The 18,661-nt window shown below is 46.6% G+C and overlaps 1 protein-coding gene across 1 annotated transcript in view; it reads right to left on the bottom strand.

Moving 5' to 3' along the window:
- Jcad (junctional cadherin 5 associated) overlaps positions 1-18,661 on the bottom strand; it is a 70,016-nt gene that overhangs the window by 15,121 nt on the left and 36,234 nt on the right. Inside the window, exon 2 of the mRNA XM_051151170.1 lies at positions 6,259-6,595. Within this exon, the coding sequence (XP_051007127.1) occupies positions 6,259-6,539 (281 nt within the window). The 5' untranslated portion in view covers positions 6,540-6,595. The remainder of the gene's footprint in view (positions 1-6,258; positions 6,596-18,661) is intronic.

The following is an 18,661-nucleotide window of genomic DNA, read 5'->3' as shown; positions in this document are numbered from 1 at the left end:
AAAGATAGAGAAGCAGCAGGAAGGCAGAAATACAGGCACAAAAAGGACCTAAGACCTGAGTGGCAATAAAAGAAGACAATTTGAGGGAGCAATATTCTTGGAGGACAGGTAACATCCACACTCTGTCTTCCCATCCAAGGGCAAAGAGGCACAAGCAAGCACAGAGGCAAGCGGGGCAACAGAATGCTTGCCATGGTGCAGTGGCTATTTTAGTACAGTTTCTTTTTGCTATATTGTAATCCATAGGCCTTGACAACAGCAGGAACCGATGCTCCAGCTGAGTGTCATACAAGATGCTGCCCCTCCCAGCACAGCTGGCCGCTAAGGAAGGCACTACACCAGCTTCCACAGGACAATGTGGAGCGAACCAGTGTTTAGTTTATTGAAACAAAACAGGAAGGGCAAGCGTCCACCCATCTGCTCCCATGTAAATCCAACAGGTAAGGCGGACTATTCCAGGCTACCCCCTACTTCCTCTAATAGGAATTAATGTATTTTTACCAAGTCAAACTTTCCTGACCTGGACAGGCCACTCAGTGCCACTGACATAAAAGAACAGTCTGGCTTCTTACCTCCCACTCCCATTCCACCCATGAATTCACTCACTCAGCTGGCATGTGGGTGCTCTCTGCTTCTGAGCCCTGTTCTTTAGCAGCTGAGCTCATAGCAGGCAGAGTAAAGAAGAAACTCAGAAGATGATCACACAGCAACCAACCGACGGCTGTGAAGACCCTAGGACACCCCAGAGCTACTGATGGCCACTACTGAGCTGCACGCCTCCTGGGTTGATTGTTTGTTTGTTTATTTCTCCTGGAGTGTTTAGTACCATCCTCCTGAGGGCAAAGCAATGATGTGGACAGCTGCCCAGCACTTGTGTAGTGCCATGTTTCCTGCCCAGACTGTCCAGTGGCATTTACTGCCTCTCACACTCAGCCAGGTATCTAACTAAAGACAAGCCTCTGGGTGGTGCCATGGCTGCCAAGACATTGGGAGGAAGTCCTTCCTCACCACTATGCTTCTGCAAGACACTGGTCCCAGGATCTAGCCTGCATCCTGTTGAGCATACTCCACACTGAAGGCACTGTGGCAGCATGGGCAGGAGACACTGGAGATGCAGGTGCTGCCCCAAAACAAGAGCAAGCGCCTTGGAAGAGAGGGGAGGAGAGGCCTGGGGCTTGGCTAGCACAGGGATCTGTGCTGTCCCCTGTGAGGAGGCTGAGATACACACCCTGTGCTGAGGAAATGAAGTAAGCCCCAAAGATAAATAAAGTGTGTGGGCTTAGAATTTTGGAAAAGCAAAGAGACACAGAATCTGATGTTAAATTTAAACATTTATGCACTCCTATTTTAGAAAACCATTATAAGTAGGGTATGCTTTGAGAAACGTTGGGAGGAAAAAAAAAAAAAAAACAACCGAAATGAACTGTTTACCATACCCAGTAGCACAGTGAGAATGGGTGTTTATCCACCTGCTGTAAACCCCCCAGGATGGGAGCCTGCAGCCACCACATCAGAGGCTCCCTCGGCTGCTCAGTCTCTAATTAGTCATGATGCTGCTGATGATGGATAATTACAAGTTAGCCTTGCAGTTAACTGACAAAACGTAAAAAGGAAAAAAAGAAAAAGAAAAGAAAAAAGAAACAACAGAATTCCCTGGGTGAAGCAGAGCAGAGCCTATTATGGTGTGACGCTCAGATTCAAACCTCTGCGCCATTAAGCTATTTTACAGCTTCCTCTGATTACACTATTCCACAGGAAACACATTAAGGAAACCCGTGAAGACTGATAACAGTCTTCACATATTTTAATGGGAGCTAAGGATCGACCTCACTGGAAGCATGCCACTTCCTCCACAGTGCCCCACCCACTCTCCCTGTGTGTTGTATGTGTGTGCATGCATGCATGTGTGCGCTCACATCTGTATGTGCTGATGTGTGTGGGCTATGCATGTGCGTTTGTGCGTGCTCCTGTGTTCTCATGCTCATGTGCTCGTACATGTGCATGCATATGTGCACTATGTCTGTGCTCACATATATATGACCCTGCCTCTTAAAAGGCCCATAACCTCCCACATCTAGAGAGCAAGTGCTCAAACACAGGAGCTCGCTGAAAGACATTCCATATTCAAAGAGCAGCCGGGCCATATGCTCAGGGTCTTGTGGTCTGGATGCTGTCCTCACGCACAGCCCACTATGGGCAGCTACAAGCTCCATGGTTCGTGGGCTGCTGCAGGGGTCATTCCCTGAAGCACTAGCTGCTGTCCAACACTGTCTATTGTGGGTAACCTAGCAGTGGGCTTTGGCTGCCTACCTTGGGAGAGGGCACCTCAACTGAGGGGTGCCAACATCAGACTGTCCTGTGTGCACATTTATGTGGCTTTTTTTTCTTTGATTGTTGATTGATATAAGAAGGCCTGGGCCAGTGTGGGCTGTGCTGCCCTTGGGCAGGTGGCCTGGGCTGTATATAAAGATAGCTGAGTGTGGGCCTGGGAGCAAGGCAGTAGGCAGTGCTCCGCTGTGGCCTCTGCTTCCGTTCCTAACTCCAGGTTCTTTTGGGAGTCTCTGACTTGCTTTGATGATGTAAGATGCAATAAACCCTTTTTCCCCGGAGTTGGCTGTATCACAGTAACAGAGAGCAAACCAGGAAATCCGTCATGTAGTAAAACAGTGCAATCGCCTTGAGCCTGTTTCTGGGGCATAGTCACTGTCCACACAAGGAAGGGGCTGCCCAGCAAAGGGGATTACACAAACACAAGCTCACCCTCAAGGACAGACAGGATGGACAATTCCTCCACGAAGGTTATAAAACCTTATAAGGTACAGGCTAGCTAGCAGACCAGGACACTTACTTCAGACTCCAGCCCACCATGCTCTATCCAGGACATGAACAATCTGTGCCAAGTGCTCCCACTGCCACGAACCAGCCTCTCAGCTCCATGCCTTCCCCGCCGCGATGGACACTGTGCTCTCAGGAACTATATACGAAGTAGGTTGTCCTTAAGTTGCCCTGTCACAGGGGTGGGGAGGTGGCCAATTCAGCTGCCCAGTTGGAGGCCAACACTCCTCTTTCTTACCATGGACCCTTCCTCAGCCAGCCTCAATGTGGGCAAGCCCTCGCCTGTCCCAGATGAGCCCGACATGACACACTTAGTACTTCCACAAATGCCGGGACATGGGGGTGCCAGACTGGCATGGTGAATTTGTTAAAGAATGAATGTTTACCAAGTGAAAGTGCGGGCAACTGGAATTAGCTGGGCTGCTGATATATCAGATAAGGTTCAGCCTTCAGGACATGGCAGCCCCAGAGGCTGGGAGGACATGCTAGGGAACTCAGGGACAGAGGCATGCCCATGGGCTGGGCCTGAAGAAGGGGTGTGGACAAGGCAGGGTTTCCAACTGGACAACAGGAGAGCCTGGAGAGTGAGTGGGGGATGGCTGTGATCTAAGGAGGCCAGGACACTGGCAGCAGGAAAGGCATGCTGGCCAGGCACAGCACATGCCTGCAGGTCCGGGCTCAGAGCCTATCTTCTGTGCTGTCCCGCCATAGAAGAATAGTCCCAGACATACATTTCAGAAAGCAAGTTCTCGCTAGTTGTTAATTTGGATAAACTGTGTACATGTGAGAATTGACTTTTGGTCCTATCTCTGCCACTTGAGCATAAAAGCTTTTTAGCGAGTTCACACATCCCTTCATCTCTGTTTCTGTCTTGGCTGCTCAGCATCACTTGATCTCATAATGGTGAGAGCTCTGGGCAACATCTTCAAGGTTAGGAAACAAGGGCCTTGCGTGTTTGCTAATCACAGCAAAAGAAGCGCTTGGCTGATATTGCAGTTGAGTGCCAGGCTGTGGGCAACTCTTCCCTGCATGGATATGTAGCTGAGCAATGTCCACAGAAGGGCAGGCTGCATACGACATCTGATGGAGATATGGCTGCATGCATCTCTTCAATGTCTAGTGACAGGAAGGGACACAGCCATGCCTGCCAGAAGAGAGTGGAGGGCACAAGGTGAAGACAGTCCAGCCTTCGGCAGCTGGAGGGAGAGCTCACAGGCTAAGGTCTCTCACACTGGAAGTGTGGCCAGGGCCTTCACCAGCGCAGGGTGGCAGCCACAGATGCCTAGCATCTAGGTTCCCTCCACGGCCACCCAGTGTAGCCACTGACAAGCCCCCATCACTCTCTGGGCCTCCTGCTCTTCCTCTAAGAAACAATACTTCCACCCTGCCTGTGTCTCTATAGCCAGAATAAGACCAGTGGGCCTCCGCACTCCGCACTCACTCTGGGGGCTTCCAATTGCACTGGCCTCCATCTTTCTCAGAATGGTAGCCAGGTACTGAGGCCCTAGCTCAACATGTGCGGACAACTATAGGTCAGACCATAGCCAGAAGGAGAGTCATCAGAGGAGCCCCATGATTTGTCCAGTCTTCACATAGCTTGGAGATGGACATCCTGACCTCCATGTGCCTGGCAGACCTGGAGCCCAGGCCAGGAGTGGCCACTGTTGGGACAGGACCTGCTACAAGTCCACGGCTGCACTTGTCAAGGGACCAAAGGCTGGGAGCTGGAGGAGCAGCATTTATTCATTCAGATGCAGGATGTGCATGCGCTGTGGTGTGCTTGATTTCATCTTTAGATTCAACTGTTTGAGCTGTTCACTATTGGCATTGATCTATTTCCTCCCAAAGATACACCTTCCTGATGGGGAAACGGTTCCCCTCCATGCTCACTTCCTATAGACTTCTAATTACAAGTGTCATTTGGCTGTCAAAGGAAGAGTATGACATCCCAGGTCATCCAGGGAATGCCTGCACTGGCATGGAGTCTCTCAACCTTATAAGGTTTCCTTTTGATCTAGAAGCTGCTATCTACTTTCTAAGGTACTCGGTAAATCTCAGAAACACCCAGAAGAGGCATCGTTGTCCTCCATATGAAAACATGCCAGTGTGACACACAGCCACTCATCAGAGCGTCTCACTCAGGATGCCCAGAGAGGCTGCTTGGACAAGGCTGCCTGCTCGCATACAGGCTGGGAAGGGGCATCTGACCGGCCTCAGGAGCCTGGTCCTACACAAGCGGAGGGAAGTCCTGGAGTCCTACACATCAAACATACCCTGTGTGGCAGTTCAAGCTCTGTAGCAAAAACTGAAGAGGAGTCAGGGCCACCTTTGTGCCACGTGATGCAGCACAGAACTAGGGAGAACAGGGGCCATGAGGAAAGCATGCGCAAGTACACCTGGCAGGAAAGTTCTCTAATCCTCAACCAACTTGTCTGTAACGACTTCCCTCCAGAAACCCATAGCAAGACGGTTTCTGGAGAAACATGGCTGACAAGCCCACAAAGTACCCGACAAAGGTGTGAAATTTGAAGAGCAAGGTTAAAAAGTCCCTCCCTAACTTCCAGCCTGGAGTCCCTCCTGAGCCGGCTCCAGCGGATAATGTGAGGCAAGCCTGCCTTTACTACACAAGGCAGGAAGAACCTGCCACATGTTCTGGTGCTGCCCAACATTCAAGTACGAATGTTCTTCCATTACTGTCCGAAAGCTGGGGAGCAACCAAGAAGAGGCTTTCTCTGGAAGGCTGGCTCTCATCCATCCTCTTTACTCTGTACCATGCTTACTTCTTTGAGCTTTAGCCTCTCCTGTCACATTGTCCCCTCCGGCTGGTCCCGTCCAGCTCCACGGTCACTCCTTTCTTTACAGTCTCCCCGTCCTGAGATAAGTACAGTTTGATGAAAGGATGGCACTGGTTTGCCTGAACTGAAATTGCTCGGAAAGGCTTGGGGCCCCTCCTCATGTCGGCAGAAATTCCTGTTCCTACCACCATCCCCCCAGCCAAGCCACCCCCCACTTCTTTCATGAGGAAGCCCCCATACAGGCATAGCTGTGTTCAGGTGGGACAACCACACAAGGGCAGCATGGATGCGAAGGCAAGATGGGTCAAAAGCCACATTGTGAATATGCAAGTAGAGGGAGCACATGTGCCTTTCCAACTTCCTGAACTCCACAAACTACTGCACCACATCACTGAGGAAGCTGAGTATTTTAGAGTGACGAGGTAGGCATGCGTGAGCTCTACAGTGTGCCAGGACGTTTCCTATGTGGCTGAGTACTTTATAAGAGAAGGAAATCAGAGCCAGGAGATGCGCTGTTTGCCTTGGTGGAGTCTGTTTACTCACCACAGGGAATGAAGCTCTGCTGCCCAGCCCTGTGCTAACTCAGATCCCAAAGCAACCCAAAATGCTGGGCTAATGCAAAGCTTACCCTGCCTCAGGAATTCTAGAAGCAGAAGTGCTTTGGCGCTCCCCGTGGCCTCTTGGCTTGCTGCTGCGGCTCTCAGAGTTGCTCGTGTGTCCTGTCCTCAGGGGCTTCCTACTGTGGGCATGAGCTGTAGGACCATCCTCGTACCCATTCGATAGACCTTGGCCAGCTCGGGTTCTTGTCCTGGTTGACCGGCACCCCTCTGATCTGTCTTCATGTGGTGCTGGGACATCTCGGGCTGGTTTGTACCCATGAGAAATCAGGAGATCTTCCACACTGTACATGGTGCAGTGTCATCCAAGCTAATGGGCTTGAACCATCATTGTGGCAGGACCCATCACTGAAAGAATAACAAAGAACTACATTTATGAACAGTCCCCCTACCTGCAGCAAAGCAGACATCCACCCTCCCCAGTATCAACATGGAAAAGTGTGCAGCCAATACCAGCATCCAGTTCTTCCAGGAGAGGCCTGCAGGGAGTGCTGCTGCATCTGCAGGGCCTCTGTGCTCTGCAGGCAGAGTCAGGAGGTGCTCTTGCCAGGGGTACATACCTAGACCTTGTCTGGAAAAGATGGGATCTCACTCTGTAGCGTAAGCTGACCTTGAGAACTTACAATCCTCCTGTTTCAGGTTTCCAAGTGCTGGAATCACAGGCATGCTGCCAGACCAGCCAGGGTCCACATGAAACTTTTGTGAATCAAACTATCTTCCCAATGATTCTGTACAAAGTTTCTCATCTTTCAGCCAAAGGTGGCCACAGGCCAATCTGTCCTGGAGACCAGCATACTTAGCTTACCTATGTTAATGACCAGACCAGCGGTTGTCCACCTTCCTATTGTGGTGACCTGACCCTTTAATATGGTTCCTCAGATTATGGTGACCCCAACCATAAGTGTATTTTTGCTGCTACTCCATAACTGTAATTTTGCTACTGTTAAAAACCTGTAATATCTGTTTTCTGATGGTCTCAGGCACTCTCCATAAAAAGGTCATTTGACCCCCACAGGGGTCACGACCCACCAGTTGAGAACCACTGGACTAGAGGCCAGAAGAACAAAGAAAGGAAGTGAAGACATGTAGTAAGGCCAAAGCAGGTGGGGCTGCCAGCTCACAGGGACTGGGTCGGGCCCTGGCCTGGGCACCATGGGTCATAGAGTTCCATTTCCAGCCACTTCCCTGGTGGAGGGAAAGACAGTCACTGTGGCCATAGGAACCACGGTCAGTGTGCAGGTGTGAGGAAGGTATTTGCTGTCCTTGCCTGGGTCACTGCACTGTTCCATTGACCACTGGGAACACAGCGCCCATTAGAACACATGAGCAGAGACATCTCTACGGTCAGCTTGGGGATGACTGCACTTTATAGGTCTGCAGCTGTCCATGATGTCCCTCTAGTGTGTGGCAAGTTGAAAAGCTTTGTTAGTTGACCTCCTCGCAGAAAAGTCTCTGCCACCACTCCTGACACTACCTTGTGGTTTGGGCGGAGTCACAAATGGGTCGTTTGCTTTTGTAGCAAAGAAGGAACATAAGAATAAACGTGTGCAAGTCAGTGCAGCACGGACCTTGGCTAAGGAAAAAGAGACCGCGAGACAGCGAGACAACCCGGGGCTCTGTGAACACACGAGAAGGACAGTTTAGCTGTTTTTGCTGGCTACGTCCCCAGCGCCCAGCACGTAATATGCTTCCCGGAAATTCCTGTTGAGTGGACACGCGGGTGAGAGAAGGCGAACTGGGGCAATAGTTCTCTGGAGAACAGTTAGGAGCTGGATAGATACTGCATATGTCAGTATAGGAGTGGGGTACTTGGCACCTCAGTAGACTCTGGGTGTAAGGGCCTTGGAAGTGAAACCACAGTGAAGGCCCATTCCCAGGAATCTTCACCTTCATACAGATGGCTGTACTGCAGCCCCTCCTCACAGAACTTCCATGTAAGTCACTGTCCCGCTGGAGTTTGGTAAATCAGCCCAGCCCCGCTATGCACCTAGTTACATTCAGAAAAACAAATGGGCCAACAACTCACACTGAAGCATGTATGTCCTTCAGAAGAGATCCAGCTTTGTCAAAGCCAGAATGACCTTAGAAGGCTGAGGTCAAGGGAGCTCCGATGTCAAGTCTTATCTGTCTTCCTCTCTGGGGCCTGCAGCTCATAGAGAGTTGGGGTACAGTGCAGGCCTCAGTGCTCAGGGCTGAGCCAAGGGCTGGCCCACAGGCTTTACCCATGACGTCAAAGGCACCACCGCCATGCAAGTTCATGGAAGAAGTCTGTCCCTTCACTGTCGCCCAGCTCAGCTTGGCCTCTGCCTCGTTTCCACATCTATGTGAAGGGCTGACTCCTCTCCTCATGGGTTCCTGCGTGCTATTATTCTAAAACCTGCTGTGCTTGACTTGCTTCTTTGATGTCATGTTCTTTAAAAGGGGGTGGGCTGTATTAAGAGGTAGCAATTCAAAAAAATAAAAAAATAAAATAAAATAAAAAATAAAAAATAAAAGAGGCAGCAATTCTCCACTATAGACACAATTGCAGTGGCCTCCAAGACAGACCAAAGAGGTGCCAAAGAGGGGACTCAGGCACCCAGGGAGCTTTGCTTCCTTCTAATTCTAAGATGGCACCATTGTAGGTCAATGGCATTTAATTCTGTCATTTATGTGCCACCTCGGAGGTGGCTATGAAGACCAACACATGACAAAAGCTGAGCCACACTGAGGTTGTCACCATCATAAAAGTTGTTTTGTAACCTGGATGGTAAGAATACAGCTAAAATAAGACAGGATTAGATGTTATCTGGGACCTGCTAAGCTCCCCCTTTTTGGGTGTAATCCCTGAAGTGGGCAAGTAACCACCCCAAGCTTTCCTACATGCAAAATGGCAACAAGCCATCTTCCCAGCCTACTGCATTGTTCTGAGAGCCAATCAGAGCATGTGCACATCACCATGCAAACACCACACGCCAGACACTGGGCTGCACTGTCAATTTTCACCATGTGCCGTTGCCAATTTTTGCCTCCTTAGGTATCTTCATTTCTAACCTCATACTCACTTGGTCTCACCGCATCCTGGATGCTCTCCAAGTAAGAAAGTATGGACCACTGCTTTGCAAGACCAAAACATTACGACACATTTCCTAGGAGCACAGAATGTGCCAAGCTCGAACCAATACCGAAGAGCACACATTCTCTGTTCGTAAGGGTCCTGCTGTCTGCCTGAACAGACAGTAGGAAAACAGGTGATTAAAACCAGGCATATGCGTGTTAGAGACATGACTGGGGTCTCCCATGGGGTCATGGTGCCATGACAAGGATGAAGACAGGATGACTGGAAAGAGAGCCGAGTCAGTCTCATGGGACTGAGAAGGCCTCGGAAAGACTCCATTTCAGCCAAACCCAATCTCTGCCCAGGTTGCACTCTGTATTATTTTGCAGCCAGTGCGTTAAATAAGTTTCTTCCTGGTCAGGCAGGGTAAGCCCATTCCTCAGCACCCAGGAAACTGAGACAGCAGACCATTCTAAGTTTGAAGCCAGCCTAGACTATCTAGTAAATTCTAGCCTGGGATACAATGTTGAGTCCTGTCTTCAACAACAACAACAACAAGAAGAGACCTTTTTTTTTTTTTTGGCTCATGTTAGGGTTTGAGTGTAAGATATCACTCAGTCACTCATGGGCTCTTGTGTTTCGGACACTTTTCTCCTGTTGTTGGTGCTATTTTGAGAGACTTGAGGCCTATAAAGAGTAAGGAATAATTTAGGGCTGAGCCCAGTGATTTATAGCCCTGCCTCATTTCTGGCCTGAGTTCTCTTCCCTAGCCCACAAGCAGCCTGTGCACCGTGGCTGCATGGCCCTGCTGCCAGGATGGAAGGTGCGCTCTCAGGCAGGAGTTGAAATAAGAGTCATTCTCCTATCATTTGTCACGGTAATGGGACACGCATACATTTTGCTATATTTATTTTCTTGCATTAAGTGCTCATATGTAAATACCTAAGAAAGTGACCAAGGCAGCTTCTAGCTTACTTTTTAAGAATACATGCTAAATAACTTGACAAACCACTAGTTTGAAGTCCACCAATGTGGACGCCATCCCTCTGATAGTCAGGATGGGAGGCAAGAAAACCTGTGAGGTACGCTCAAGTACAATAACGCTATTACTCCTTAAGAAATTCCTTGGTCTATCAAGTCCCTTGCTCTCCTCACAACAGCAAACAAAGCTGTTCCACCTACCCAAATTGGCTTTCCAAGGGAGGCACAGTGGCGCTGCTTCCGGGCACCACTGGAAGAACAATTCTCCCTAGTAACAGTACCCCACTGCCTTCTTCCCTCACTCTCTGGGAACCCATTGCAGCTTGAGCCTGAGGCTGCCTGATCACCACTGACTGGCATGGCCAGCATGCAGAAGAACCCATTTTCACTCTGGGTGTCTTGCTTGAGAGGGCCACAAAGAAGCATTGTGTGTTTGACATTCCTCAAGGGACTCCACCACAGTAGGGACTGACCATCTATCTAGTGAAGGGACTTGTGTCCTAGGGGACTCTGTCATCTGGGAACAGGGGTCCCACTGTTTCTCATCTCAGAGAGAAGCTTTTGCACCTATTCTGCTTCAGCAGCCGGGATGGTGGGCAGATATGAAGTCTTGTTGTGACCTCAGAAAGACCCAGGTTTTCATGTGTTAGGGGCCTTCATAGCCAAGCCTCATTTACTCATATGGAAATGGACCTGCCCTGTAGCCCAAAACTGGAGTCAGACTTACTCAGTGCTGCTAGACTCTGTGGCACCCCTGTGTAGATGAGAGGAATCAGGGGTGATCCAGCAAGCTCTGCGGCCTTCAACCACACGCCCCCTCCCTAGTTTGGTCCTGTACCACTTGGACTAAGCCAAACAAGCCTTTTCACTAAAACCAACTCTGTAAGAAAGCATACACAGAGAAGGAAGGCTGAATCTATGAAAATTCTCTTTTCTTATATAAAAGGCTTTATGCTGGGCATGTAATTAACATCCTAAGAATAGTTAAGATAATGCAAACAAACTTTGGGAATTTCATTCCTGTCTTCTATACATTTAACACTTAAAATTTAAAGGCAGCGGTAGTGACCTGGGAAGACGGCTCATTGGTTAAGATCACTGACTGCTCCTCTGGTGGACCTGGCATGCTCATGGTGGTGACATACATGTGGGCACACACTTATGCACATAGAATACAAATAAATAAATCTTTTTAAAAATTAAAAAAAAAAATAAAGGTAGGTGAGGCACTTAAAAAACAGAAGCAAGAAAATCTGTGAGTGTTCAAGGCCAACTAGAGCTACATAGGGAGACCTTATGTCAAAAGAAGGAAGGAAGGAAATGAAAAGAATGAACAAGCAAAATCAAACAAACAAACAAACAAACACAGAGAAAACCTGATTTCCTGTGGAAAACAAACACAGAACACAGAGTGGGAAGGAAGGCCAGGGTTAGCCCCTAAACACCCTTTGTTTATCTCTACTGGACTTACTTAAATTATGCTTTCATGAGATGGGACCAAAAAAAGAAATGCTAATTAACGTGCAGGCTCTCATTTAGGTGGAGAAGGCGGGTGACCTAGAGAAGCGAGAGGGCTGAGGAGCTGGGTTCTTTCTGGCCCCTGTGTCTCACTTGTGAGATCTAGTGTATATCTTACTGCCCCACTGTTCTCCCTTGAGAACGTTTGTGACCAGCTCTGAACTACTCAAAACACCCTCCAGTAGGTCCACAACACATTTCTATTTGTAATTTACTCTTTACTCTCCCTTGCCCCATAAACCCAATAAACTCTCTCTATAAATCTCAGGAAAACCCTGCTGGAGAAATGGCTCTGTAGTAACTGCACCACTGGTCTTTCAGAAGACCCAAGTTTGCTTCCTGGGACTCACTTCAGGAGGCTGCCAGGAACTCCCTGCCAGCTTGAGGGAGTCTGTCACTCTCTTCCAGACATGGGGGGGGGGGGTACACATGCACATGCATGTACACACACATTAAAAAATAGTAACTCACTAATTAGGAGCATTTACTGACTTTCCAGAGGACATGAGTTCAGCTCCCAGTACCCATGGGGGATAGCTCACAACTGTCTGTAATTCCAACTCCAGAGGATTTAACACCTCTGGCTTCTAAGGGCACCTGCACTCACATGCATGTACCCATACATGCACACACATGTTAAACACATGTATACACATAGTTAAAATAAAAATACTTTAAAAATAGTAACAAATCTGAGAGAGGGAGGGAGCATGTCTCGCATTGGACATGTGCAATACATCTCAAGATGCCTGAGAGACAGAGTGGACAAGTTGTGAGTGCCTGCCAGGTGACAGAGGCTGCACTAGCTACCTGGATACTGATTTCCCAGGAAGCACCTGATGTAGACATGGCTATTTCTCCTTCACAGATCAGAGGACTTGGGTTGCATATCCAAGATTGCACAGATTCTAAGTGGCAGCTGCTGGGTTTACTCAGGTATGTCTAGGATGGAAGTCCAGGCTACTGTTTATATATATATATATATATATATATATATGTACATATATATATATATATATATATACACATACATACATATCTCACATATCTCACACACACACACACACACACACACACACACACACACACTGGTTTTACTGTTTACTGTTTGGGATGAAGGTGGCTCTTGTTACTCTTGACACACCTGTCATTTCTCACTTGGCTGTCTCCATGGCACTACTAGTGTTAATTTTTAGATACACAACAGAGTTACTCAGAAATATACTGTTCAACTGCATGGCACCTAAATCACCATGGGTTTCAGGTCCTTCCTAAGTAAGCCCATTATGTAAAACTGGGAAAAGGAGACAAAGCAGGACATCCACACCAGATGAGAGAGGGACAACACCCACTGCCCTGCTGCGTCTGCCTGGAGACAGCCACTACTACCTGCCACACTGACAATCTGGACTTTGCATAGCTACGGGGAAGCACAAGTGGACTTCACATATATAAGACTGTGGGAAAGAGAAGGACCAATGTGGTGAGAAAGAACAGACCAAGAGTTAGACACCGCTTCCACTGTAACGTGCAGAGGGGTGCTGGCAGCGAAGAAGGATGGGAAAGAGGGAAGGGGAGGAGGCTTGTGGGAAAACAGTGCCATAGATTTTGGACTTGGTGTGACTAAGATAACAGCCAACCCATTTGTAGGGAGTATTATTGTTTCAGAAGACAACAAACAACTTGGTTTTGATGCAACCAACCAGTACTGACCAGTTTTATGTCAACTTGACATAAGCCAGAGTCATCAGAGAGGAGGGAGCCTCTGTGGAGAAAAAAAAATCTTCCATAAGATCAGGCTGTAGGCAGACGTATGGGACATTCTCTTAATTAGCGGTTGATGGGGGGGTGGGGGGACCCAGGCCGTTGTGGGTGAACACAGCCCTGGGCTGGTGGTCCTGGGTGCTATAAGAAAGCAGCCTTAGCAAGCCATGGGAAGCAAGTGAGTAAGCAGCACCCCTCCATGGTCTCTGTGTCAGATCCAGCCTCCAGCTCCCTACCCTGCTTGAGTTCCAGCCCTCACTGCTTTCGGTGATTAGCTGTTTGTGAAAGAAACCCTTTCCTCCCCAAGTTACTTCTGGTCATGGCGTTTCATCACAGCAACAGCCACCGTAACTAAGACACCACCATTCCCCAAAATTTCCTTTTCCTCCCAATCTCCATGAATAATTTTTTAAAAATCAAAGATCAGTTTTTGTCCCTCCCAAAGAACCTGAGTGAGACCACTTAGACCAGTGGGTGGCAACCCCTTTGACAAACCTCTATCTCCAAGAATATTTACATTACAACTCATAACAGTAGCACAATTACAGTTGTGAAGTAGCAGCAAGATTAATTTTATGAGGAACTGTGTTAAAGGGTCAAAGCATTGGGAAGGTTGAGAGCCACTGACTCAGACTAACTTACTGCGACAGATTTCTAAATCCTATATCATCTGTGTCCTTCATATTCAAATGACTGAATTATAAAGTAGGAAGCAGCAGCTAACCATGTCCTCACTTTAGGGTGGAGCTATACTTACCATGCCCACTGTCAGTGCAAGTGTAGAGGGGTGTGGGTGAGAGTGTGTATCTACGTGTGAGTGTGAGAGTTACGTGTGTGTGAAAAGGGTTATATGTGAGAGTGTATGTTGTGCATGTGAGAAGGGAGTGTGTGTCTTCAGGTTAGTGTGTGAGTTGTATGTGTCAGAGCATATGCGTGTGAGAGAAAATCTGCAGGAGAGTGTGTGTTTGGGTTTGTATGTTTTGTTTGATTTGTGTGTATGTGTACATGCTGTGTGTGTGAGTTGTGTGTTTTATGTGTGATGTGTGTGTGTGTCCAGATGGAGCCTGGGCAATTGCAGTAAGGAAACAGAGCTTTGTATCCCTGAAAGAACATACTGGACAACTTAGGCTCTGCATGGCTTGGGAAATCTGAACCTCCCTCCAACTTGCCCTCATGTGATGAACAGCACATATTTCCCAGTCAGCTGGCCACAGAAAAGAAAAAAAAAAAAAAGAGTACAGCTTGTGGCCATGACACGGAACAAAGCTAAGTAGGTCACATGCAGATAAAACCTCTGACCTTGGCCTCATTAGCACTCATGCAGAGGCCACCCCGGAGAGCAAAGACAAATGGCCACACACGGCACAGAAGCAACTAGCAATTCTCCATCCCAAACAGTACACTTGTTCCAGCCTCAATTCAACAGGGTACCTGGTTAGCACTGGGCATGATGGGCACTGGGGAATGTAAAGACCTATGCAGTCGCCCACACCCTTCATGGCGATGGTGCTACAATTTTGGTGGTATTATTTCAACTATGCAAAGTCCCATCACTTGGAGTACAGAGCAGTAAACGGACACCAATTAATAGTAACCAATTTCTTCTCATTTGTAAAAATAACATTTTATTTTCATATTTATAAAATAAATAAGTCTTCCCAAGACAGTGAAGGGAACAAAATATCAATAAATTCATTATCAAAACCAGAATGTTTCTTTTAAAAATTTTCTTAGAATATGACCTGAACATTAAAAGACAAATAGTCAAGTGCAAATCTGAAAGAAATTCACTCCTCTAAAATCAAAAAAGTAAAAATTAAAATCGTTGAAGACATACAAATTAAACCAAATTGTGAGCATTCACACCTCAGATTATCAAAGTCTAAAAAATAATTTTCATGTATGTGTATGTGTGCACGTGTACATACATGCCTTTAGAGTGCCAAAAGAGGCTGTCAAGGAGTTGCAAACCACGTGTTATGCGTGCTGGAAACTTTGGGTCTTCTGCAAGCGCAGGGCACTCTCTGAACTGCTGAGCTACCTTCCCAGCCCCAAACATTTGCAAAAGCATGTTTGTTCCTGATGAGGGCACAGAAATCTGGGTGACTTGAGTATGTGTGGAGGGGCTGTATGCAAATGGATTTGTCCTTATCCGACAATGATGAGGAGCCCCAACTGATGCTACCTGCCTTTAATCACAGCCAATGGGAGGCTGAGACAAGAGGTCTGACAGGTCAGCCCGAACAACACAGCTAGAGTCTATCTCAGCAAAACCAGACAAGCAAATGGCTGGGTGAGAGGCAGTAGGAGTCCTGAGGCCACCTGGACTGATGGCTTCATCTCAGGGGAGCCTCCTAATAGCATAAGCAAAGGTGCATACATATAATGCAATGCTACTTTTTCATTTTATTCATAACATATTGAATTAAATGTCTGTTTAATAGGACATTAAGTACATGGGGATGTTGAAGTTTGCACACACACACACACACACACACACACACACACACACACACACAAACCATGTATACAAATGCATTTTCAGGCATTTGATGCCCAGTAGTGTCACACCTGACATGGGTGTGGAGAACTGAACTTGGATCCTCTGCAAGAGCAGTAAGTGTTCTTGACCTCTGAGCCATCTCTCCAGTCCCAATATACTATTTTATCATAATTTGCACTCACTCACAGGTAGTTGTCACACTCATAACTTAGTAGCACATTAAATTGTAACAAATGATATCAATGTAAATTAGTAGTTTAATATAATTACATTGTCAACAAGTAATAACGCAGCTTCTGACTTAGCTAACCACCGATTATATTGACTTTTCAAAGCTTTAATAATCTGATAAATGAACAGTTGTTTGTCTCTTTCTCATTCTAGTAATTTTCAGTTTGAGTTTTAGTTACCAAAAAAAAAAAAAAAAAACCCTTTTAAAAACAAAAGATTACTTAGGTACAATTAACTGTAGGTATCTTTGAAAGTATATTTCATACCAGGAAGAATCAATGGCCGTAAAAGAAATGTTGAAGGAAAGAATAAAGGACTAGGAAATGATACGAGGTTCTGGTAAAAGGCACACACACGTCCCATCTGTGAAAAGCACCTTCACCTGCTCCTGAAACCTCAGGTCCTCCTGTGCTCTCATGAGGAAACCCAACACAAGGCCACAACGTGCATTCTGACAGTCCCTCAGACAACGTCCCTCTAAAAAATACCCCAAACTCCTCATCTGTGTCCACTGACATTCCACACTGAAGACGTAATTGGTCCCTTACACTGTTGGCAATGCAGTGTAAACATTTCCTCAACTGACAACATTTAGGTCTAATGTTATGATTAATATACAACATAGTGCTTTCTTTAAACAAGGGGTAAACAGCCGAGGCAGAAAACAAGCCAAATGGGACACGTTGCTACTGACATGCGCATTTGTAAAGCTTTCTGCAGCTTCCTCCTCCAGTGTAGAACTGTGTTTTATCGTGAACAATGAGGCTGTCGTTTTTCCTCTCTGATCTTAATTATTCAATAACTGCCCGCACACTTCCACTGTAAGTCCTGAGACAAGAAGCTCTCACGAATTTGTTTCCATCCCTCACAGTGTGATGACCTGCCATGGCAGGGAGCTCAAGCTGTTCAACTTACAGAAGCCATGAAGAGCATGTGAGCCTATGAACTAAGCGCTTTGGTTTTGGTAAGACAAGCATCACTGAACTGACTTTTCTTAACGTGACAAGAAAAACAAACAAACAAAAAACCCCAAAACCAAAAACAAACAAAACAGACGGAAAACTGGTTTAAAATAAAAAAGAAAGGTCTTTGAGCACTGTTAATGATGGAAGGTGGGACTGGTGCTAAGAGAGTGGTTTTTAAAAGAAAGAAAGGGGGAACATAGTGTCAAATCTCATGTGCTTTATTTTTTAAATAACCATCGCCTCTTTTACCTCCCCATTTCCTCTTTCTCCACTAGGGTCAGGGACCCCCCCCACACACACACAAATGCACACAAACACATGCACAAACACACATGTATGTATACACACACAGGTACCTTTACTCTCACCTCTAAGTTGTGTCACACCATTAATAGTTTGTTTTCATCACTCCATTTTTATAAGACCCTAAGCACCTCATTAACATTTCTGAAAGGTTACTATTCATTAAGAAAAGACAAAACTGAGGAAAAAATTTTTTCAATACTCTAGAACTTGGGGCTGTTTGGGGGAGAAATGTAAAGTTTGAAATAGTTTGAAATTTTCTCATTTTATCCCATTATGATAAGGCAACTGTCCCAGGGCAAGCTTCTATTACACTTTTAGTGTGTTAGTTCTGGGTTTTTGGTTTTTTTTAACTTTTTAGAATTAAAAGGCAACATTTTATAAAAAATGTGAAGGTTCAAAATATTTCATGTAATTTTTACTAATTATAAAAGTTGTCAAGTTATTTCAAAAGTAAACATTACAAAATTCAAAGAAAAAAAAAAAAGTTCCAGGTGACCCCGCTGTGACAACAGGGTCAGCTGTGGATTCCCTGCCTCTCCAGCACAGGCTTGCTTCCGTTCTTTTTTCTTGACGTCCGTGACATGTACCTTAATGCCTGCTCATAACAGTATGGCCGCTCAGAAGAGCCAGGCTTCATCCGTTACACTATAAAGTCCCATAAGAAAGTAGTTTGACAATATATTTTCGTGTAGCTAAATCACATCATCCATAGACAGCCGTGAGGAAATGTATTTATGGAAAGTAAAACTAGTAAATACAGTTTAAACAAGATTCTCCAAATAAAAATGAATACAAACAGGGTTTGGGGGCTATATTCTGTGATTAAAGGATGTACCTAAGAGCCAGAAGGTGGGTTTCTGGCTTTAGCAAGCATTCATCAAGTCAGCGAGGCTCCAGGAGCAGGCTCAGCTAGGGAGATAATCCTCCCACCCAAGAGGTGTAAACTAACAGCTGCTACAACCAAAAGAAACTGCAGTGAGGCTTTAGCCACAGCCCAGGGAGGGGTGAGAGATAAAAGTCTTGGCTTATCAAGGAAAACCCACAACAGAACAATCATTTCAGCCCAACACTGTGTTCTGGACTCTCCAGATTAATTACCTTCTAGTCTC

The sequence above is a fragment of the Acomys russatus genome, chromosome 9, assembly GCF_903995435.1.
Source record: "Acomys russatus chromosome 9, mAcoRus1.1, whole genome shotgun sequence".
NCBI classification, from domain to species: domain Eukaryota; kingdom Metazoa; phylum Chordata; class Mammalia; order Rodentia; family Muridae; genus Acomys; species Acomys russatus.
Note: the sequence above shows the minus strand (reverse complement) of the source record. Positions and strands in the feature narration are given on the sequence as shown.